The 24608-nt window shown below is 42.4% G+C and overlaps 1 protein-coding gene across 2 annotated transcripts in view; it reads right to left on the bottom strand.

Moving 5' to 3' along the window:
- Positions 1-11225, bottom strand: part of TRANK1 (tetratricopeptide repeat and ankyrin repeat containing 1) — a 52803-nt gene extending 41578 nt beyond the window's left edge. Inside the window, exons 1-3 of one of the 2 annotated variants that reach the window (XM_039715141.1) lie at positions 11173-11225; positions 1449-1583; positions 278-401 (exon numbers count right to left, since the gene is read on the bottom strand). In XM_039715141.1, coding sequence (XP_039571075.1) covers positions 278-401; positions 1449-1582 — 258 coding nt within the window. In that variant the 5' untranslated portion in view covers position 1583; positions 11173-11225. The remainder of the gene's footprint in view (positions 1-277; positions 402-1448; positions 1584-11172) is intronic. The other variant, XM_039715142.1, reaches the window with a different exon arrangement.
- Positions 11226-24608: the final 13383 nt, after the last annotated feature.

A 24608-nucleotide genomic window follows, 5' to 3' on the forward strand; every position in this document is an offset into this window, starting at 1 on the left:
GTACCTCTCTCATTGGGACCCAGAGAGAACTAGCATCTCCTGGTGCAAAAGGGAGCTGCTTCATTTCATAAAAAATGCTATTACAGCCATGAATCTCATGGTTATGTATATAATCAAACACTGATTCTGGAATTTTATGCTATATTTACTCATCATGCCCCAAAGCAAAAACACAATAAAAAGAAGATCATGACACCATTATTAAATTTAAAAAATAAAATTTAAAAAAAAAAGCAAGGAATGCATGCAAAAACTGCCAGCTTAAGCATCTGAATACCTTGACATACTCTCGATCCCACTGTAAGCTTTGGTGGGCTAAAACCATTGAATCCTTCCATTTGCCCAGGCAGTACAAGGCAGTTGATTTGTTGCACAACACCACAGCTATGTCCCGGGAACACCTAAAGATACGGTTTTAGCATTACTGTTCATTCACTTGAAAAAGGATTATACTTTATAGTTAGTGACATGAATAAATTTAAAAACTGACATGTATCACCCACCTGACAAAATCAGAGGTAAAAATGTAGTTGTAGATAAAAAATCTGAATATTGGCTACAAATTGTCTTAGAGACATCCTAATGACACCTTAACGATACCCATAGTGATAACCTGGTGTCTTCTGAAGCAGAAAGCCAAGCCACTGGAATAATGAAGTATGAGGATTTAGCAAGAGTTCAGACCACCTCAATACACCTACATATGGCTCAGTGAAAACCAGCAGCCAGGAATGGGGGAAAACAGACCCATGAACAGAAGCTGTGGGATGGAAAGAGTACTGAACACATTTTGGTCACCAAATAAACAACCTCAATGCATTTTAGTGTATCACCACTTGGTGAAGTCAACAGAAAAATCCACATTTAAAATAAATTAGTGGCTGGTGTTAAATTAGGTTAACAGTGGTGTTAATATACAGTAGTAATGAATATTTAATAGTTAACATAATACTCAACTATTTAATCATTAATAACATTACCAACTTACATTAACTGATGAAAAGCATTTCAAAGTGCATCTGAAAAGAAATACCCAAAGGAATCTTCTGCTGAAATACTATTTTTACCAAGTTGCAGAACACTGAGAATGACCCAATAACAAGAACAAAGTAACCTGCATTAATCATTTTACAGATAATCAGAGGTAATGACCTGTAACATGTAACAACAAGCCAGGATATGGCAAAATCACAGCATTTGAGCTTTAGTTGCACTAATTTATAATTGATATTTATGTAAAAATATTCAGATTTAAGTCACTAATTTATCTTTCACATAAATGTAAGGAACAGAATAACTATAAAACTGGTACACTAAAGAGTCTGAAAAAATACAAGGAAATCAAGTGTTAGGTCAAAAAACAGTTTTGAATTAACTGTGCGACTGTACATATTTACATACTTTAGGCTTCTCTTATGGTTTACATCTCATAATTCAAGAATACTTACGGGACCCATTGCATTAAATAACCAAGTGTTTGTAGAGCTTCATCATAGTTTTTGATGGCCAAAGAATAATTCCCATTTTTAAAATCCTGGTTCCCAGCTTGCCTCTTCAACTGTGCATATGTCATGGGATCCATGCTAAGGAAAGCAAAACAAGAAAGAAAAAATTAATCAAATAAAAGCACTGACTTATGAGACATTTCTTTCCCTAAAATTGACTTAAATTTTCATCTTAGTTTTTGCATATTTGAAAAGGAGGACAAAAGAGCACATCTTCTTTGCTTCCTGCAGTTGGACTAGTAAAATAGAGCTCTGGTGACAGCCTCATCTTTGCTGTTGATGCCTCCTCAACTTTTCATCTACTTTTTAATAAACTTCAGCTAACCAGATCTACCACTTATATGCAATTTTTGTTTCAATTTTTATCCTCGGGTCCTAGACTGTATCTTTTATATTAGGATTCCAAATTATTTCAGTGTGTGAGCACATACTCAAAGCAGGAGGAAATATCTGAGAAAACACAGCATTTATATGCTTAAGAAATACATGAAGCTATACATTTCAATTAATTAAACACAAAACTCATTTACTTGCTTTTTATTTATCAGTGTTTTATCTAGGTCCTCTGTCTAGATACTCAACAATCCAACGCATACGGAACTGCTTAGAAATTAAATTACTGCAAGAAAATATTAGAACACAGCATGGTAATAGTGCTTGAGGACCTTGAATCAGACTTAAGACAGTTATTAAAATGAATACAGGAAGTGGCCAGAGAAAACAAAGGTTGAAACTAGCACCAACTGTAATTTACTGAAAAACTATTTAATCATTAAAATTTAAAATGAGTGTCATTAAAGAAAACTAATCACATGGTCAAGCAGCTAGATGAAAGAAACAAAAGCAAGAGGAAAACCAGGTACACGTATGAGAAACAGCACACAAGAAACAGACGAGAAATATCCAATGCTAAACTGCTGTGTAGAATCATTCTTCACAGATTGAAGCTGTTTCCATCACCTGTAAAAACCTGTATGAATCTCACAAATCTCAGTGCAATTAAGTAAGATTAATTCACCAAGTAGGAATGCAGAGATTTACTTATTACCCTGCTATTAACAAGCCTGTAACAAAACCCATAAAATCTGCAACCTTTGCTACCTGCTAACATAATGTCAAAGTTTAGTCTGGCAGGCAGCTAAACACCACACAAACGTCAGCTCAGAATTAGGGAAAAAAAGTACAATTTGTGTATTGACATAAAGACAGTTTAACATCGCAGAAAAAGAAGGGAAAATACTAATGCTGATGCTACTAATAATGTATGTAGAATATGCAAAACAATTAATGCACAGTGCAATTGCTCACGACCCAGTGACCAATGCCCAGCCAGTTCCTGAGGAGCGGCCCCTGGCCAGTTTTCCCTCCTAACCCATACACATGACATTCTGTGGTAGAGAACATCCATTCGGCCAGTTCAGGTCAGCTGTCCTGGCTGTGTCCCCTCCCAGTTTCCTGTGCTCCCCTGCAGTTGACAGGGAAGCATCAGAAGCAGAGGAATCCTTGACTTAGGGCAAGCACAGCTCAGCAACTACTAAAACATCATGGTGTTATCAACATTATCCTCACACTAAATCCAACACACAGCACTGCACCAGCCACTGAGTAGAAAATTATCCCAGCTGAAAGCAGAACTAAAATATGTGCAAGATCTCTTGACTACAGAGCAAACTAGACATTTTTAAGTGTATGAATTTACAGACACAGCAAGAACCATTACTGATGTGTTTTCTCTGTAGTATTCCACAGGATGAGGCTGAAACTGCAAGAATCAGTGCTGTCTTGTGAGCACAGAGGTATGATGAAGCACACTACAGACGGCACTGTGCCTTTGCATTTATCCAAGCACAAAAAGCACTTGTCAGGCTCACAAGTGCACTAAGCAGATGGGAGAGCAGCAGCCCACAACTCTGAGAAGGCAACAGCAGAAAAATCAGGTGAAACCATAAAGCTCAGATCTGCACTGCTTCAGACTGACTGGGAAATGACCAGTCAGAAGTTACATCTTAATTAAACAAATAAACACTGTGATGATGTCTGTAATTGAACCATCACCTTGCTAATTCCAGGGAAGCACCAAGAACAGATGAAATCCTGGATAAAAACTAAACTCAAGAGAAAGAAGTCCCAGCTACCTAGGGGAGGCACGACAACCATGCATGCTAGAGGGGTAATTTTTACATTTATCCCAGGCAAATGAAATAATCACTTTATTGAGCAATGTACATACAGTATATACTTTAAAAATACTACTTTTCCAGACAGCAAATCAAGCATACTCATAAGATATTCACGGCTTCTTTTACACTGCATGGTATAAGCATTATTAAGGTGAAAAAAGGAAAATAATAGAGCAACAGAACAAAGGAAAAAAACAAGTGCAAAAAGATGGTTCTACCTCATCTTTCGTGTAATTCTTTCAGATTTCAATTCTTTATCATTAGAAAGTTTGATAAATTATTTTCTCAAGAATAATGCCAAAATAGGTCAGCTACACAAGAATTTTTTCAAGTAGGAATACACATGAACTGGTGGTTTTCCAAATTATAGCTTAATTTCAGGTTTTTTTTCTTTTTTTAAAGAAAGCTATGCTCCTACTCAGTGTAATATTTTTCCCCAGAATTATATTTTTGTCTTACTTTTCTTTAGAACATACTGAAAGTACAAGTACAAATAAAAGGTATTTGCAAGATATTTAAAAGATTTTTTTTCCACAGTACAGCAGAAGCAGCAGCGAGCATTTTAAAAGGACTTTCCAACGTGTCCTGTGCTGATAAATTTTGGAAGTGAACTCCCTGTTTCAGATCAGACACTCCCCTTTCCAGGCAGCAGGGATTTTCACCAGAACTCAAGTTCTCATCCTTTTCCAGACTGGAGTTTCCCAGCCAAAACCTCCAGATGTAGATCATACAAACAACTGGGGTGTCTGCTGTGGGCTTTAGCTTCTATACCCAAGTTTGCAGACCGGAGAGATACACTGGGCATGCAGATCTGACATCTAAGTTAATGATCCAAAAGAACTGCTGTGCACACTAGCACAGCATGTCTTGTTATTGCTCAACATCTTCCTGCAGCATAAACAATTTTAACTCAAAACCAATGGACTAACTGAGGGCCTATTATGTAAAGTCTATCAAGCATGAGGATCATTAAACAAAACTATTGTCTATTAGTCTGCCTGAACTGGCACAGGTAAAAGACACAGCTGTATCTGGATATAACTAGAGAAAGATTTTTTGGGGGTGAGTGCTGTGGGTTAACCCCAGTGGGCAGCTAAGTGCTTGCACCCACAGTGGGATGGGGAAAGAGAAAAGGAAGAAGTAAAACCAAAAAAATTTGTAGGTCAAGATAAAAATTGCTCAGTAACCAAGAGGGACCTGGAAGAAGAAAGAAAGATCATGAAAGTGATGCAAAGGCATCACTTAACCACCCCCCTGACATGGAATAATGCCCATGTTCCCAAGACAGAATCCCCCTAAGTCCCCTCCTCTCCATTACCATTGCTGAGCATGATGCCACATGACACAGACTATCCCTTCAGTCAGTTTGGGTCATCGGCCCAGCTGTGTCCCCCCAACCTCCTATGCACCCCTAATCTACTCATGGGAGGCCAAGTGAGGAACAGAGAAGGCCTCAACACTGTGCAACCACTTCTCAGCAACAGCTGAAACATTACTGTGCTACCAGCATTGTTTTGCTCACAAATTTAAAGCATCATAACACATACTATGCAGAAAATTAACTCCATCGCAGCCAGACAAGTTCCCCTCATGAAAGCAGGGATTTCTCCTAAGCCATGGAGTCTATGAAACACATAAAGGTGTGGGGATACCCTAAGGTCTGGGAGACCCTTCCCAGTGCATTGTTGAGACCTTATCATTCACAGAAATAAAACAGAAACAAAACAAACAAAAAAAATCAAACAGACAACATGATCTACTCTGTTTACTTTTTTTATGATTCCTGAGATCACCAGCACGAACGTGACAACACAATGAAGCACATTAATTTTTACTCACAGAATTAAATCAAAAGATTATACAGTTAAGTCAGAAACAATCTACTCCAAACCCTACTGCAGCTAGTGGTCAAAATTCCCATTTACTTTACCTGTCATCAACTCTTGTGTTACTGCGCTGGTCAGTGTCCCACTGAACTGCTTCAGTCAGACTGCTGTCAGAAGCAGGGAGCTTTAGAGTGGTTACAGTGCTAAGTTTTGACTTCTCTTGCTTCAGAAGATAATTTTGAAAACACAAATGGAGACTGCCAGAAAACCATTTGTCACTATTGAAAAATGTTGTGTTCTTTATGCCAGCCACGGGTCTCAAGAGGCCAGCTTGTGCTTTCTGAACATCTGAAGCTGGCAGTGCTAAAAACTTTAGAAATCTGAGAGTGAACCCAACCCTTTGGTTTTTCTGTCTGCATCTGCTTTACATATTTTAAAAAGAGAAACTGCATGACACTGTTTAATTCACAGAAAACAAACAGAAGGCCTTCACAGCCATGCTTTTAATTATTTTCAGTCCTGAAAGTTAAGCCTTAAGGATCCATCCCTATGGCATTACTCAGTGGTAGGATAATGTTCTTATTCTCCAAGCACAGTAGATTTCCATAATGCAAGGAACAAATGAAGTACAGCACTCTTAGGAGCTCTGCATCTGAATTAAAAGAACGGTGACAAATAAGAATCCTCCTATTTTCAGGAAATCTGACTTCTAAAGACTGTGCTTTTCTCAGTCCTATTAAGCAGCCAAATCATTCCTTCTTCCTCATTAACTCAAGAGGCAGACAAACTGGCAATAGGCTGGAAAAGAAAAAGCCCAACATTGCATCTACACTGTGGCTGAGTTACAACTAAATACATTTCATCAGCATTCAAATAATTCATGTTTTTTCAACAGGAAACCTCAGGGCTCCATTAGCTCTCCTTCAACAAAAGCATTCTGGCTCCAAGAGCATGATGCCAAGAAAGGACTGTCATGTCACCCCTCCTGCTACACCAGAGGGACCCCTGCAGCCACACGCCCACCACTGGCATGATGTGTGCAGGCAGCCCTGCAGTCACCCAGCAACAGGACACTGCATTCAGGTCTTCCAAATGACACTTTCCTCATGACCTGATATAGACATATGTGAATGTCAGGTCATACCAAGCAGAAGAAGGAAAAACACAGGCCAAGAAGGCTGTAAGTGGCTGCAACTATGGCAGTGCTCTGCCTGCGAGGCAGTTTTACCTGTTCTCCTCACAACAACAGCTACCAAAGATATATTTACAGAACACAGTCTCCTTTCAACGTGTATAAGCCTAACCTTGATAGTGAAAAGCAGGGAAAAATTTACTTCTCTCAGTTTTCCACTGCATGTTGAAAAGTCAAATGAGAAATCTGGAAATCAACTGCACTTTCAGAGGATGCCCTGAAGAAACAGCAGAGACAAAAATGAAGAGCTTATAACTGACAAAGCTACAAGCAGACACATTTGGAAATCTCACGAGGAAGAGAGGAAAGAAGCTGAGATTTAGACATGGACATCCTTATGGATCTGTTTAGTCTGAAAAAGGTCATAGTGGCATTTGCAACTATCTGAACAATATTTTAATTGAATGTTCAGACAGTATCTCATGAAGAGAGATATTGAAGAAGATGACAATGAACATGAAGATCTCATATTCAGCCCTTGTAAAATGTCAGTTCATGTTGGAGAAACTGGTCAACTCAAATGAAGAGCCTCTAATTTAGATAGCTAGTCATCAGACATTCCTATCATTAGGAACATAGTCAGATAGATAGAGATAGTCTTATCTATAGATAGATTCTCACTCAGTCCTACAAAACAAGAAAAAAAATTTGTTAGAAGTCACCTTGCTAGATTTGTACCAGACCTTGGAAATTCCAGAAACCCTTAGCTCCCAGTAAAAGCCAGCACCACTTGGAAAATAATGAATGAGATTCTAGAGCAGATTTGGATTAGATTAGGGCAAGCAGAGTAGCATAGTGATAGCTTCTTATCAGAATGTCGTCCTGAACTCAGCACAAATTGGACCAAATGAAGTTTCTTTACTGCTTCTGGGCTCTACAGCCAGTCAGCATCCCATACATCACAGAGCTCCAAAGATAAAGACAGCAGGAATCTCTGGAGCTGTGTGACTCTAAAAAGACAAAATCATTTCCCAGGTAAGTGAATAGAGAGAACATTTTGTTTCAGTCTGAACTGGAGACCTGTACACAACCTCCATCACTGGACACAAGCAACCCTCAACACCACTTGCAGAATTTTTCTTCTCTGGATACTCTTCCCTCCTAAGTGTTCAGGCAGAAGCACTACTAGGGGAATTCAGGCTACTGTTCTGTAGCTTCAACTATGCAGCACCACACTGATTCAGCACACCTTGACAGCACAAAGGATCTCTCACTGTTGAGAAGGAACTCTCACCTGACCTGTGAGCACTATTTCTGTATTTTGGAAGTCAGCTGTGAGACTTCTAAGCTCTGGCTGTGCTTTCAAAAGACGTTAAATGGCCGGGGTGAGAGAGCACAGAGTGAGACAGAACATCCCAGGCAGCTCTTCATTTCATACCAAGCTTTTCCTTGGAAATGTGCTCTGAAGTAAACTGATGATTGTAGGGCACAGACATTGTCAGAAACAAGACAAACATCCTTATCAACATTTAGCAAATACAGCCCAGATGCAATTAGCACAGATGTCTCAAAGGCCTGTTAACAGCACAAATACCACATACAAACCAGACAGGGAAGATTTGTGCAAAGTCTGAATGAAACAAGTGGAATAAGCAGAATACACACAAGACTCTGGGCTAGGGCCCTGTCCTGGGCAGAGCTGGCCTGAACGACTTCCCAAGGTCCTCCTTTTTCAGATTACCACTGCATGTTGCTTTCTGTTTGTGGAAACTTTCAGAAAGGAATTATTAGTAACAAAGCCCCTCCACCTGATGTCTGCAACCAAACTCACAGCTGAAACAGCTTGGCAGCTCAGTTCTTCTTCAGATGCATGACCACCAAAAAGGACAGAAACGGGACCCAAACCCAGCCAGGACTTAAGCCAGCCCTGCTAACAAGCCGAAATCCATGCAAAACCTCAAGAAGTGGACACTGAAACATTACTAATCTTTAGAGCAGAGATTTGTGGTTCACTTGCACACAGGAAATGTATTAGGCAAGGAAGTGACACAGCAAGGAAATGAACATCAGAAGCACAGCACCAGGAATAAGACACCACCTTTCACAAAAAAAGAGATGGGTGCACACACCAGCTCTGTACCTACTTTAGACCCTGGGAAACAAGAGTTTCACAGCCATGGACAAGGCAACAGAAACCTGACAGACCAAAGTGACATTTCATGGTATGGAATATCCCTTTGGACAGTTTGGGTTAGCTGTCCCAACTGCATCCCCTCCCAGCTTTCTGTGCCCTCACCCAGTCTCCCCACTGGTGGGACAAGCTGAAAAACACTTTACTTAGGATAAGCACTGCTTAGCAACAGCAAAAACATCACTGTTTTGTCAACATTATTCTCATCCTAAATCCAAAGCACAGCACCGTACCAGCTACTGGGAAGAAAATTAACTCTATCCCAGCCAAAACCAGATGACACCTCAGAACATCCTTTCCTTAAAAGCTGAACTCAGGCCAAGCACATTTGACTAGCTTTCCCTGAAGACTATTTCACAGCTTGCAGCAGCAACAGGTCTGGCCTTGCTCCACAGCACATCCTGTTTTGTTAAGGGAAACAAAACAGGCTTCTTTGCCTTCAGCTTCAAATGATTCTTCCCTCTTTGTAACCTGCCAGTAACAAGTCATACCTAGGAAACGTACGGGTGAGCCATATCTGGAGTTGCTTTTTCAAGAAACACATCTGTTTATACATACAAATACCTATGATTTCCAGTAAATTAAGAAAAGGCTTGCATTTGCCATTTTATATACAAAAAAAATTATACAAAAGCATGTTTAGTATTCTGTTTGCACAGTGTCATTATTGTGTCAACATAAAAAACCACCAAAACCTCACAACAGCAGGAGAAGCTAATCTTTCTGTTTCTCTCTGAAATAACAACAGTCTTGAAATCTCTAATCTAGCTCAGCCATACAAGACCTAACTCAGTCCAAGAGGGAGTTGTTTACACTGCTGCAGTTGTTTGCTCAGCCTGGCAATGTTCCTGTCATCATTGTCCTGCTCCTCTTTGCACTGGTGTGGCCTCACCTTGAATACTATGTGCAGTTTTGGGCACCACAAAATAAAATATACATTAAGCTGTTAGAGAGCATCCAAAGGAAACCACAAGGACGGTGAAGAGTCTGAAGAGGAACCTCTATGTGGAGCAGCTGAGGTCACTTGGTTTATTCAGCCTGAAGGAGACCGAAGGAAGATCTGTTTGCTCTCTGAGACTTCCCCATGAGGGAAAAAGGAGGGGCAGGCACTGATCTCTTCACTCTCGTGACAGTGACAGGACTCAACAGAATGGACTGAGGCTGAGTCAGGGAAGGCTTACACTGGATATCAGAAAGAAGCTCCCCAGGGAAGTGGTCACATCACCAGTCTGAGTTAAGCATTTGGACAACACTCTCAGGCACATGGTGTGATTAGGGGGGGTGTCCCGCGTGGGGCCGGGACTTGGACTCAATGATCCTGATAACTTTCTTCCAACTCAGCATTTCCTATGATTCTACAAGTGGGTAAGAGAAACAGCAACAAACAGGCTGCATATTTCCTTTGTATAGATTCATTCCAGAGGGTATTGACTCTGGAATGAGGAAAAAACAAACAAAAATCACCCCAACACCAAAACACCAAGACTGCCCTAACATCAAGGGTTTCAAGCTTGTGCAGTTCACAGCCAATGCTTGACAAACTTAATTGCATGTTGGTAAAAAAACACTGATAGGGAATACTCCCTCTGGCATGTTTTCATGGGAAAGCAAAGCCTCTTCCCATTTGCAATAAATCTGAAGTTAATTCTCTATAAATCACTAAAAAAACCCCAAAATCTGGTGAGAGATCCTTCTGCATTTATTCTTCTGCAGTGCACAGCGCTCAAACTCCTTTCCAGTTGAAAAAGTCTGTTTTGTTAAGTGACCACTCCACGACCTTGTACAAGAGTTTTCCTTCTCGGGGAAAGGATCCAAAACCACTGAAAACAATGCTTCGCTCCGGGCTATGCTAAAGGAGTTCTCCCTCTTCTTTCCAAGCACGGACACGGCATCGCATCTCCCCCAGCTCCTCCGCGCAAACCATACCAGGCCAACACACACTCCCAGATGCCTGGTCGGAGGAAGAATGCACACTTCTCCTGTTCCTTCAACCACCCCACACATTCCCTGGCAGGCTTCCCAAGCAGCACAGCCACCCCCGCTGCCCACACGCCAAATCCCGCACCCACGCTCCCCGTCGGGGCAGCAAGTCCCCTCTCCGGAGCTGCTCCAACACGCAGGAAGCTCCCAACATCCCCACCGGGATGGGAAGGCACCCCCAGGAGGCCGCGGCTGCACGAAGCCCCGCTGGAGCAGCGCGGGGGGCGCGGGCAGCTCAGCCCGCCCCCCGGCATCCCGCACGGAGCGGCGGGCGGCCGCCTGCCGGCTCCCCTGACCGGGGAGGGTGAGGGGGTGCACGGGGTGCCCGAGGAAAGCGCATGTGTGTGTACGTACCTACCTACCTGCCCGCCCGTCCCCCGCCGCCGCCGGGGCGCGCTCCGCTTGTCGCCCTTAAACTCTCCGCCCCGCGTCCCGCCCCCGCCGCCGCGTCACCCTGCGAGTGGGAGTGGGGCAATCGAAACAAATCCACGGCGCTCCGGGAATCGAAACGAGACAGCCCCGCCCGTGGGGGATGTGTCCCCCCCGTCCCGGCCCGCAGCGGGAAGCGTGGCGGGGCGGGAGGTAGCGGGCGTCCGTGTCCCCACAGGAACGTTCGGGATGTGGCTCCGGGCTCCCTCCGCAGCGGGAAGCGTATGGAGTGCCATTCTTTAAAATGACGTAGCGGTGCCTCCGGGATACTTGGAAAAGCGGCGTTCGTGCGCGCCAGGGGCACCCCCGCGTCCCGAGGCGCCGCGCTGTCCCTCTGGCTTCGCACGGCAGCCCCCGCTCCAGGGAAACTGTGCCTCCTTTGGACTTCATGTGCAATGATCACCTGGGGAGTGAAGGCTTTTTCCTCCTCCGATACAATTGTTTGCTAATTTATCGTTTCCTGTGGTCTTTTCACACCATAAAAAGTGGGTCAATGAGTCAAAGATGAATACTTCACAGGAGATCGTTCAATAATTCAGCCCTCTGTAACCACGTTTCCAATCAGGTTTTTCTCTGGCATTGAGTATTACCGCTTTCACCTCTTCCTCTGTATCCAGGCTGTCTGGGATGGAGTCATTTCACTGCCAGCAACCCCTACAGCTGTGCTGTGCTGTGCTGTGCTGTGCTGTGCTTTGCTTTGGGAGTAAAAACCAACATTCCTCCTTCACCAGTAGGCTGGAGGTGGGCAAGATCTTGGGAGAGGACACAGCCAGGACAGCTGGCCTAAACTGCCCAAAAGGATATACCAGAACATGTGACGCCTATTCAAATATAAAAGCTAATAGAAAGGAGTAGGAAGGTGCGGCATTTATTATTTACATTTGCCTTCCAGAGCAATCACTACACATGCTGAAGCCCTGCTGCTTCCCAGGTTATGGCCGGATGTTGCTTGCTGATGGGAGGTACAGAGCAAGCTTTTGGAGTTTCTTACTGTTGCTTGAGCTTCCATTTTATTATGCCTGCCTTTATGTTGACTCATGAGGGTTTTTTCCATCTTAGTTCCTTCCCCCTCTATCCTGCTGAGGAGGGGAGTGACAGAGCATCTTGATAGCCTCTTGATTTCCAGACAAGGTGAACCCACCATAGTCCTTTTGATGCCCAGTATGGGGCACGAGATAACAAGAGTTTTGTATGAAGTGTTCTATAGCTACAGTGGCTATTCGGCATCAAGCTCCTATGCAGGTCACAGAGATTGTTGGCTGCACTCCTTATCTCTTTATTTAGATGACCTTAAGAACATGTCAGTAAAAGCAATGGCTCTGTCCTTTGCCCTGGGATTTCTGGCCTTGCTCGTCTGGAGGAAGTATCTTATGGTGAGCATGAGGAAACACATATCCCTCTCCATACCTGGGAATAATGCAGACAGTTTTATGCAGGCCTCAGAGATCCTTGTTCATCCTTACATGAACTGTTTAATACTACTTGTTAACACTGTTAGCATATTATGGGGCTTGTGGAATCCAGTGTCATCCTGATCTAGGAGAAGACAATTTTTAGATGAGGTGATACTGAAATGTGCCCTGGAACAGCTGGTCCTGGGGTGATAAGGTGTGTGGAAGGATTTGGGCAGGTTCCTGGGGCAGGAGCCCATCTACCAAATCCTGGAAATTCACACCTGAATAGGCAAGTTACCCTGGCAAACTGACATGCCACTTGCCTATCCTGGTGAAAACCAGCAGCTTCTAGTACTGTACTGGGTCCTGGCCTGTGCCTATGGAGCCACAGTTCAGTACTCTCAGAGGAACGTGGTGAAGACAGAAACCCAAACAACAACTACAATAATTCTCCCAGTACTGAGAAAAGAACAGTGGATGAAGAAAACAATGGATCCATATTGTCAATTAATAAAGGAGGAGGAATAAGAAGGGGAAAGGTCTGAGCAAGAAGCTGATTCTTTGACAAATGATAAAAAAATGGGCACTAATGTCTTCACAAATGGCTTGATCTGGAATATGGGGTTTGGGCTCTTCACTAATAGTAGGAGACATGGGTCTTAATGTCTTCACTAACGCCTAGGTCTGAAAAAACCAATCAGGTGTTGGAAAAACAGCTATGAGGATCTTTGCAAATTTGTTACAGAACCCAGGCTGCTTGATCCAGCTTGAACTTCTAAACTTCAGGGTAATAGAAGAGATGGGTCTGCAACAAGTCTATTGCAGATCCCAGACAGTTTGAGCTTCTGATGGGTCTGCAGAACCCAAACAACCTGAACCTCCAAACTTAAAGGGAAAATGACAAGTTCGAGGGGGGGAATATGTAGAGGGGGAATAGGCAGTTCAGGAGGCCTGTACTTCAGCCAATGGTAAAAGAAGAGGGCATCATGTGGTTGGAAGTTTAGGATTGATTAGGGGAGGCTGCACCTTCAATACCTCAAGAGAGAGCCCAGGGAGTTGACCTGGTGGACACTTTCCCTTTATTCAACTGAAATTGCAAGGCTCCTCTGTTTCCTTTGTGGACACTGGCTTTTCACAGTGTGCCTTTTCTGCACACAAATTGGAGAAAGGAGTCAGAGAATTCATACAGGAAACAGAAACTACCCAGTCCCTGACTTCATCAGAATTTCAAGATACGTGGGAAGATCATAGCCACCAGACAAGTGTGCGGATTTCTGCCTGGCTGCTCCCGTGCTGGGATAATAGGGCAGCAGTCAGCAGCTGGAGAGTAAGGAAATCCAACAGCTGGGATCCTTCGCTAGAAACTGGAGAGCTGAGAGAGTGGAATAAAGTCAGCAATTTACAGTCACTGGAGATGGTTCCTCTCAAGTGTGAAAGCAAGGTACCCACGCAAGGACGAACTTGTGAACTTGCCAGGAATGTGTACCTACCACAGACAAAGGAGAGAATTAGTGGTGATGAAAATCATCTACACTGATCACTGATCTAAACAATTATGAGGTCTCCAAAGACAAAGGATGTCCTGTGCACACAGGCCATGTGGAGGAAGGGCTCCAGCTTCATATTCTAACAGTTTGGCAGTAAAGTATTGCCCAGATAACAACACCTCCATTTTGGAGTCTTTTCCAAAACTTTGAAGACCATCTCTGTACATCTTCATCCTTATGGGTCAGTGCCTTGGCAGTTGGACGTGTCACAGGAAATTAGTCTTCTCCTGCCCTGGTCGGAGGGAAAGGGAGCCCCAGGCATGTGCTGCATGGCACACTTTGGGGTTTTTTTCTGTACGACCAGGAGGAGAAAAGGAATGGCCAGGCTTACTGGACCATGTAGATTCAATTGCCTGGTGCATCAGACCCACAGAAGTAAAAATCTATGGTGTACAGTGTACTCTGGAACCATCAGGCTGCAGAGGCACAGAACACATTTGGACATTTTCAGTGACAGAGGGGTGCCAAGAATTGTCTGTATTGGAGGCAAAGCAACCACTATGCATGGTAAAACCCTACTTCCCAGGAAGTGTCTGGGTATTGCCTGCTTGAATATAGAAAACAAATATTTTGTTTTCCTTTGCTTCTGCACTCAGCCTTTGTTTTTGCTTTATTAAACTGCCTTTGTCTGGACCCATGAGGGTTTTTTCTGACTTTATCCCTCCCCTCCATTCTTGCTGAGGACTGATAGCATGGCTTTGCTGGTCACGTGGTGTCAACCCATCCCATTCTCAAAAAAAAATGGACTTCTGCTAAGCATTCGTCTTCTGTGCTGAGTTTTCACATAAATTATCCTGCTACCCATTTAGGGACTAGAAAAACAAAGTAATACTAACCTTGGCACGTATGGTTTTATATCACTTGGCTCCTAATGGAGGGCATCAAAATAACAGACAAAGCTGCTTTTAAAGAAAGCAGTCAAAATATAGCCACAATTGTTTTGTAGCTGCATGCACACGAGGTGGGGAAATACAGTGTAATCTTGCTTCCTGAGTCACTTGAAGATATCAAAGTACATGGGTGAGATTTCGAAGTTCTTATTCAGGCAAAAGTGCCTGAGTGAATCAACGTGATATAAAGAGGAATGAGTGGCTGATGGATACTAATATATCTGGAATTTCATGTGACCTCCCATAAGGCCCCCAAAACACTTGCTTTATGAGACTTTTAGAAGGGCTTACGGTTGTTCATGTACTCTTGAGTTAGGAGAATGAGAGAAATACTGACAAGATATGCTCAAAAGGTCAAAACAACAAAAAATACTTTATCAGCATCTTTAGAAAATCAGAGAACTTCAGAGAATCAGAAATCAGCTATGTTTAGAGCAACATTCAACCAACATGAAACACTTCCCAAAGTATTAACTTGGTCCATTTAACTTAGCAAACTCTACATCCATTCAGCTTTAAGTTACTCAAAAATTCCAAGAAAAGGAAATTAGAAGAATGAAAAAGAGAGAAAGACAGAAAAGATGTAGAAAAGAACACATACAGCTACACACTTCTGGGTTCCAGTGATAGTATAGGGATAAAATGTTTCTAAAATCATGGGATATTCAGATATATTCAGATATCTAAAATCTTGGGAGTTGGAAGGAAAGGTTGGGCCTGGCAGGCCCTGGGAAAATGTTGGGCTTTACTGGATCATGTGAAACTGCACCTGTATAATCATTTAATGACTATGATAAATGATATGATTGTTATATGATAAATGATAGGATTGTTAAATGTGATGATTGTTTAGTAATTGGATATGATTATTGTTTAATCATAACAGGAATCATGAGAAACTATGTTTGGGGGAGTTAGATGGAGATTGCAAGAATCCATGCTTGGATGAGATCAATGTATACAATAGAACAATATAAGTTTAATAATTAATATGTTGTTATATAATGATAAGGGTATAAAAATGTGTTCCTCCCGAACCCATGGTGGAGTCAGATTTGGGTCTGTACCCCTGACACCCAGAGCTCTTCAATAAAAGCACTTGCATATAATCATTCCATGATTATATCGTGTTCCTGAATGCTAACACCAGCAGTATTCAGGTAAAAGTTCCAAGAGGAGATAGGGTCAAGACATATGCTTGCCTCATGTTCAGCCTTAAATACACCTTGGCCTTCCCGGTCCATTCCCCCATAGAGGACTTTTGGTCATTTGGCCACTCAGCAGCTGGGTTAGGGTCTCCAGAGGTGGGTGTAGAGCATTGCCCCTGGTGTGCCAGGGATTGGCAGCCACTTCCAGGCTGGGATACAGCCCTAAGGCAGGGGGAGTACACTGGGCAGTGTACCACCTCACCAGGACAAGGCCTGACCTGCCCCTTCCCCCATACACATGCACCCCAAAATGTCTTGAGATATCAATCTTTGCAGTCTCTGACATGTCCAAATTCACCATCATTGTTATTTAGGGATGTTTCGGTGCAGCACAGAGAAACCAAGGACCAACCCACTTTGGTTTTCCACATACCGATGCAGAAAGTGGAACTCACTGCTTTTTGACTCAGAAGGGACTCTGACCCACGTCATTGGCACAACAATCTTTGCTACTTCTGTTGGCATGCTATGGGTGTGTTTGTCAAAACAGTCATGAGACAGAAAACAAAACTAATTTTTTTTTCCTTTTAATAACTCAGCTGTGAAAATGAAACTTGGCAGCTTGCAAGCCTCTCTCTGGTATGCAGCAGGGCGTTTCCTTCTCATGCAGCATGTCACATGCATTGCCAGTGAATTACTGAGTCTGCAAATTATTGCATTTCCTGATCTGTATGAGTGGAAAAGCACCAGAAACTGGAAAGGGTGGACCCACTCAGAGAGGCAGTACTGTGTGTAAGCAGTAAGGAGTTATGTGTACTGGCTGATATGGGGTGCTCATAAAGGACAAAGAGCACTGGGAGGAGGTGCTCATAAAGCCCAGTAAGGCAGCAGAAAATTATGTATAAAGGCATTTATACATAGCTCCTAAATTCCTTCCGTTGTGACTGTAGAGTAGAGGTGTCTGTGTGGGTACATTTCCAAGGGAAAGCATTTCTTTTGCAAGGCAGATTGAGTAATAGAGCCCTCAAATTCCTTGTCACTCAACACATGTACCTGTGTTGAGCTTGTGATGCAGGTACTTTCATTGCACGGAAAGATGGGCCTTGGCATAGTGCTAGCAAGCCTTCTTTTTATCTCTGCTTCTTTTTCAATGATGGGAAAACCTCACTTTGAGAGGAAGAACAGCCTTCATAATACATCCAGGAAAGAGAATTACAGTGCATGTCACAGGCCTTGGGTCAGGTTGAGCTTGAGAGAGCTACTCCACCAACAGCTCTCACTCTCCTCTGCAGTCACCATCTCCTGGCCCCTGAGAGTACAGTGCCAAGTCTGTGTCAGATATTGCTGCATCTTATCACATCACCTGCTGCCAGGCAGACTCAGCCCTGAAGGCAGTGCATCTATTGCAGTGGCAACATGTGCCTGACACCAGCACAAGTGGAAATAGGGAACAAACATCATTCCCTCTCCCCTGAGGACAAACTACACCATACATCGGGGCTTGGGGACACCCACCATCCTCAAGAGCCTTAACCAACCTCACCTGGGGCACCCTTCAGCCCCTGTGATTCCAAAAAGGTTAATTCAATTTCTGTTGTAACTGTGAGCTGAAAGACACTGTGACTGTGAACTATTAGCAGAGAAGACACCGTGTCTGCAGGCCTTTAGCAGAGAAGCAAGGCATGCAGAAATTATTCCCCATGCAAGGACGTTAGAAGATAAAGAGGGGACATCTGGCTGAGGAATACAACTATAGCCAAAACAAGGACTAACTATGGGAACCTGGGGGATATGGGGAGGGTTTTTATGGTAATAGGTAATAGGGTTTTTTATGTAAAAAAACATGTGCATGTAGTGACTGTATATCAGCAACTCACTTGTAAAAATCAGGGGGATGTTAGGAGGAGTGATCTCGAATGTCTTCCAGGCACTTAAGTAAATTATGGTCTCTTTAACACAGAAAAATTGGTGCTAAGGAGTATTATTCTTGTTTTAGGAGATTAGGTAACACATGGGCCTGGCAATCACAGGGCTGAATCTGACCTTAGTTCCCCTCTCCAAGCTTATTTCTGATCCATGCCAGCAAGCACACATCCCAGCCTGGCCTCAGCCCATCCCCATCCACTTGGGGCTGTCCGATGCCCTGACCTGGGGGCTGTACTTGTCTTCCTCCCATCCTGCCAGCTCCCTCACTGAAGGCAGCAGAATGGACCCTGCCTGGGGAAGCCTCTGCTTGGCCTGTCTCCCAGGAATCTCCACATGTCCCCAACTCTTGGAAAGGAACTGGCCTCTGCTGTTCCTTGATACCATATACAGAAAAAACATGTATTTGCTGGTATAACTGCCCCACACAAGACAGCTAGGCAACAAAAGTATGCTGGCCATAAACAATAACTCCACCTGTTACAGCTATGAGGGCAAAAGTTTGTGGTGTAGGTGTGATTTTGTGGAAAGCTGCAGCTTCCATCAGCGTGATTATTTCAGGATATTTAATTGACTTTAAAAGCCTGTCTTCAACTGATCTAGTAATACTGGTGATGGACTTCTGTTTGCCCTGCTTTATTTCTGAGCCAAGAAACAGGTTCCAGAGAAATCAGGTGCTTCAGGATAATACTAGCTTTAAAAGAACTTTTAATTAACACATAATAAGTTAAGGACAGTGCGACCAACAGTAAATACGTGCCTAATTTGTTATTTTGCTGCTAGTTGCCACAATGCTAAAAAATCCCTTTACATCCCTCCTATCTAATGCTTTTTGCATATTATACTTTTCTGTTGCTACTTTTCTGTAAAGCCTGACTGCTTAAGCATGTCTGCCCCAGCATCATGTAGGCCAGTACACTCATAAACCACCTGAAGGACTACTTGTCCCCCATGAAGAAGTCTGTATGATTTTACAGTTGTCAGTGATGCACACACAATCTCTGGTGCTCTTTCCAAGACAAAGCTTTTTGTTCCTCTAGTGTCTGCTACCAACACAGTCATTCTCCAGAGTGATTCTTTACACACTTAAAACAGTTGTGGCACAGTATGTCCTGAGTGGGGACTGAAGTCCTGTGACAGCAAACACTCTTAGGAAAGCAATATAATCTGTTGTGCATGGAAAGACTGCTCTAGCAATATCTCTTATCTAGGCTTTAACCCAGCTATTGATAATAGCATTAAAAATGCAAAAGAATAAAAGTCACTTAGTATCACAAAAATAGTTACCTTTCTTTGCTATTTTTATTTGTGGCTGCTAAACAATTTGGAATAATCCAGCCAGTTCAAGACTGCTTATAGGAAGTGTAGTCACTCCTGTGGGAGCAGTTTGAGTAATCTTACAGAGCCAAGCAAGGGACGAAGAATGGGCAAGGAGAGCAGTACGTGTGACCAAGGCAAAGAAACATTCTCCTTCTGTACCTGTCACCTCAACCTATTTGTTTTGAAGGCAAAAGAGCTGAGCAAGGAGGAGTGGAGGCAAAAGAAGAAAGAGAAAAGTGGAGATGAGAGGGGATGGTGAAGGTTTAAGGAAATGCACTTCTTGAGGCTCTTTGTTGAGAGCTGGGACTGGCAAGTCTCCTTAGTAGTGGTGCCTGAAGGAATCTGGAGAATGGGCAACCAACAGCTGGCAGCAGCAGAACAAACAAAAACATGAGGCTTGTGGTCAGAGATGAGTCATCCTGGAAAAAACCTGAAATAATAATCAAACAAAAGTTAGTACTCTTTTGTTTTGAATTAGATACATAAAATTTCCCCAGTTCTTGTTCAAGTAATTTTTGGGTCAGTAGCTACAGACTTGTGTCCTTGTTGCTTCCATCCCTGTATGTTCTAATGGGGTGCAGACACCTATGTGTGGTTATTTGAATTGGTGGTTGCAGACCAGATCCATTGGGTGAGGGTGGAAGTCCCAAAGTAATGGTGGGGAAAAATCCCCAGGGAAATCTGAGGAGAAGCAGGAGCCCTACAACCCAGTGGCTTGTGCAAGGGAGGACAATATAGCATGCCAAGAGGCACCATCCAGTCTCCAAGGATTATCTCCTAACTAACTCATAGCCCATCATTCACCCTCTGTCTTATCAGATCAGAGATCAGCCATTACACACCCAAAAGCTCACCTGCTCCATTTCAGCAAAGCACCCTGGCTTCTCCACAAATGGGGGAATGCTTTGAGTCATTATCCCGTAACAGTTCAGTCTCTAACAATGGTGTAATATGTGAATGCCACCTCCCTGATATCACTAAGACTGTATGAAGCCAATTGTGAAAATAACAGTAGCAGAGGGTTATCAGGTGTTTTGGAGTGTGAAGACCAAGTTTTAACCAGCAAAGAACATGCCATCTACAACACCAAGGACTGGACAGGATTTTAGCGAGAGTGGCATCGAGCTTTACTTCATGAGAAACAGAGGTGACAGTCTTGGTGACACAAAAGAAGGTGATGACTCCTAGGAAGAGATGCCCAAAGGTCAGGAGATGTTTATGTATCAGGAAAGAAGTCAAGAATCTGTGCAAGTTTACCAGGACAACTAATTCAAATATGTTCCAATCCAAATCTCAGCACTAGCCTACTTCTGGCAGCACACCAAGAAAGATTGGCAGGATTTTCTGTGTTTGTTTTTGTAATGAGTTCATGCCAATTTGTTAATTTTAAGTATTTGTTTTTAGTGACCACAGTGGGCACCGCCATGGGTTCAGAAGTGCAAAGAGGTTTTACAAATTTCTCATCCCCTTTTGTGATTCAAGCTCTCAAAACCAACCCGTGACAGAGACTACTAAAAAGGACACCACCTGCCACCCATCCTCCAGGACCTTCCAATGCAGCCAGTGTGATCCCCTCCACTCCCCAGGGTACAGCAGGGCTGACATGGCCATTCCTGTACAACTGAGCATCTGTGCAGGATATTTCCTCCAGCTGTAGAACTGCTTGTTTGGTCTGCATCTAGACTTTTGTCTTGTTCTGGAGATGCTTACAGGATTTACTCTTCCTGAATTATGTATTTTTTACCAAGCACTACACCCAACCCTCTCATTCACATAGGAAGTGCTGAAAAACATGGCTTATGTGTCCATTCCAGTTTGTAAAAAAAATATCCTTGTCTGAAAAAAGGCACATCTGTTTTACACAGTTACTGTCATACCACTAGAGGAAGACAATATAGCTGTGATATACTCTGATTACCTTCAAAAATAGCATGGATCTCTTTAATTTAGCATCGGAATACTACTTATTCAAAGGTCTCAGAAAAATTTCCACAGATCTGTTAACTCCTACAGGCTTAAAAAACGTTTTCATTATATTTTTCATTAGAGCACAAGCAGGCAACCAATTCTGAATTACATGCTGCAGATAATATTATCTAAAATCCCCAGAAATTTCCGCAGAATATGACACAAATTTTATCTGTAGGTAATGGTGTTCTTACAGTTATGGAATATAGCCCATATTGCAGTAAGGGATTTCCCTCTGTTTGAGCTTGTAGCTATTTGCTTTAGGCTTTCTTGTTATTGGAGCATGGTGTCTCCATACAAGAGAAACACAAAAGTGAAAATTTAGCAGAGCTGACTGAAGTTCATGGTGCTTTTGCTACTCTTGATGTCCATTGAAAAGACATTAAATACCCTGAGAAGAGTGGTGGTAAAATTTTTCCAGACCTTGCCCAGTATCTGAATCACTTATGTCCTAAAATGTGACTTGTATGTTTTAGAGCATGCAGATAACTGACTGGCTGTGGAAGAGTATGGCTTATACCCCACTGCACTTCTTTCTGGAAATAAAGCTTTTTTTTTTTTCTTTTTCATTTATTTTACCTCAGAAGTTCAGTAAAATTGAAGTCTTTAGAGATTTCTTAGCCCAAGACTCAGATGTCCCTCAAAAGCTAGTTCATCTATTATGAGAAAGGCCAAGATATTGAAACTTCAGCACATATATTTTGTCCATTCTTGTTAAAAAGAATGAGAAACAACAATAAAAAATAGGTTAAAACACTGCCAGTGTTTACTGGCAATGAAAGAAGAATGAAGTTGAAGTTGCTCTTGAAGTTAAAGAGCAAAATCAAAATGGGACTTAAATAACAATAAAAAATAGGTTAAAACACTGCCAGTGTTTACTGGCAATGAAAATATTAGAAAACAAATGGGTTTTTTTTTCCTGAAGTCCAGTCATGCAATAAACACAGAACCACAGAAGAGCTCAAGTTGGAAGGGGCCTCCAAAGTTCACCTGGTCCAATTTTTGGTGGGAAAGGGAGCCTTGATGACATTATCTTGCACTGTGTCCAGTTGCACCTTGGACCAGTGATGAGGGGTCCTCTGTAAGCTTGAGGAGATTTTTCCACTGATTAATTGATTGTTCTGACTGTAAAAAATTTCTTTCTTATGTCTCAAGATGAAGACACCTGTATATAATTTAATTTTTTTTCTCTAATTTTTTCCCAACGATATATAATTCTATATAGTTAGTATAGTACTTTTAAGTCCATATTAACCTCCTCTGACACCATACTAAAATAACTGAGCTTTCAGAATATACAAAATCCCTGAGGAAAAAACCAGTAACAGAATACATACAACATTATGCAGAAGTATTACACCATCAGGACCTCACAAAATACTTCATAAAAATAACTCTTACATGCTAAAGAATACACAGTCACACAGGAAGTAAGTTACAAAACCAAAGGAATAAACCAGTCGTTTTGTTTCACTCTTCCTGATTGGTCCAGAAGATGTTTTGTTTTAAAGGAAAATAGGATATCAAAAAAACTACCATCATCATGAACAGTAGCTCAGAAAAATCTAAACACTGTGGAACGATGCTGTTACTGTAATGGGTGGAAAAGCTGGCATAAATTTGGTGTCAAAAATTCCATCTTTATACCATTTTAGGACCATGGAAAATGCTGCCTTCTTAATGACATGATTAATTTGCACAAGCATTCTGCCTGTGACAGTTTTTAATGCCAGACAAAGAGATACCTAGTAATGTTCTGGTACAGTTGCAAAGACAAATACAAGCTGCCTTGCCTACAGCAATGTCCTCTCTAAGAATCAGGGCTTCATCTGCAGTCAAGTAGAGACCATTTCTGCTACCACAAATTAAAGTCAAATTAAAGTCTGAAGGGTTTACAGGGCGGGGTCTCAGCACTTGTCTGAGTTATGTTAGCCCAAGCTGATTCTGGTTGATTTTTGAAGTGATGGCAACCACCCAGTGGTCAGGTTGGGTTTAGGCTCCCTTTAGGGATTGTAACAACAGGAAGTTATTCTCTGTTGACTGTGTTATGTATTATCCTAGAACAAAACTAAAGGTAAAAGAACCAAAAATGGGATGGTACCAGCGGTCCCAGGCTGTGAGGACAAACCACAGTGGTCATGTGACTCTTCCACAGTGGAAGAGACTCTTCTTAAACCAGTTCAGATATAAAAGAAGGAATAGAAATTTGGACAGTTGAGAACCAATGGAGAGCAAGTTCCCATACATACAGTACATTAAGGAACTCCACGTATTTAGTGCTCACCATTTTTTCCAGTAAGATTTGGAGTGTAACAAAACTTCAGCTTGTACAACACAATATTTCTTTTTCCCTACATGCTGCCTTAAACAGCTGGGACAGAGGCTAGACAGAGTTAAGGGGAATAAAAGGATATTGATTGAAGGGCCTTCAAAGGCCCCACCCTGGCAGTACCAGAGCCACAGCTTTGGCTCTGCCCAGATGGCTCCAAGATGGAAGCAAAAGAGGGCTTGGTCACAAGATCTCACTTTTATAAGTTTTGGTCTATTAGCATATTGGAGCTAATTGTCCAATTATAGCCCCAGCCCATAAAGTCCCATCCTTCTTGGTTTTTTCTCTCTTCAGTCCACGTTGTTTACACTTTTGGGCCTGAGATCCGGATTCGCTGTCCTTAGGTCCCCAGCTAGAGAAGGAATTGTTGTGTCTACCTACTCTGTGAAGAGAGCTTACTATCCCTGTATATGAAAACCCACACCTTACTATCCCCTTATATGAAACCCAGACCCACAAAATGAAAAAAAGAAAAAAATAGAAAGCTAAACCCCAAGGTATCATACGAAATGCAACTATGAGTGTTTTAACTTCCATAGAAATAAATGCCCATATTCTAGGTAGAGAAGTGATAGTATGGTTAACATACTGACAAAAAAATTATTCCAAATTCTATCAGGCATGTCCAATTGGATCTTGCACGAATCATGCTGTTCATCTGAGTGCTCCAGGGCCATCCTGAGTGGACTTAATAATAACTCCTTACCTGACAGGACTGCATACACAGGGTGTGATGAGGGGATGTAAATATTTCAAAGTTATTTTCTCATCATGAGCTTCCAGAACATACTTTCCTTCAGAACTTATAAAAATGCACTATAAACTACGGTGAAAAAAAATGTATTG

Source organism: Passer montanus, unplaced genomic scaffold (genome assembly GCF_014805655.1).
Source record: "Passer montanus isolate IOZ18808 unplaced genomic scaffold, ASM1480565v1 scaffold32, whole genome shotgun sequence".
Lineage (NCBI taxonomy): Eukaryota > Metazoa > Chordata > Aves > Passeriformes > Passeridae > Passer > Passer montanus.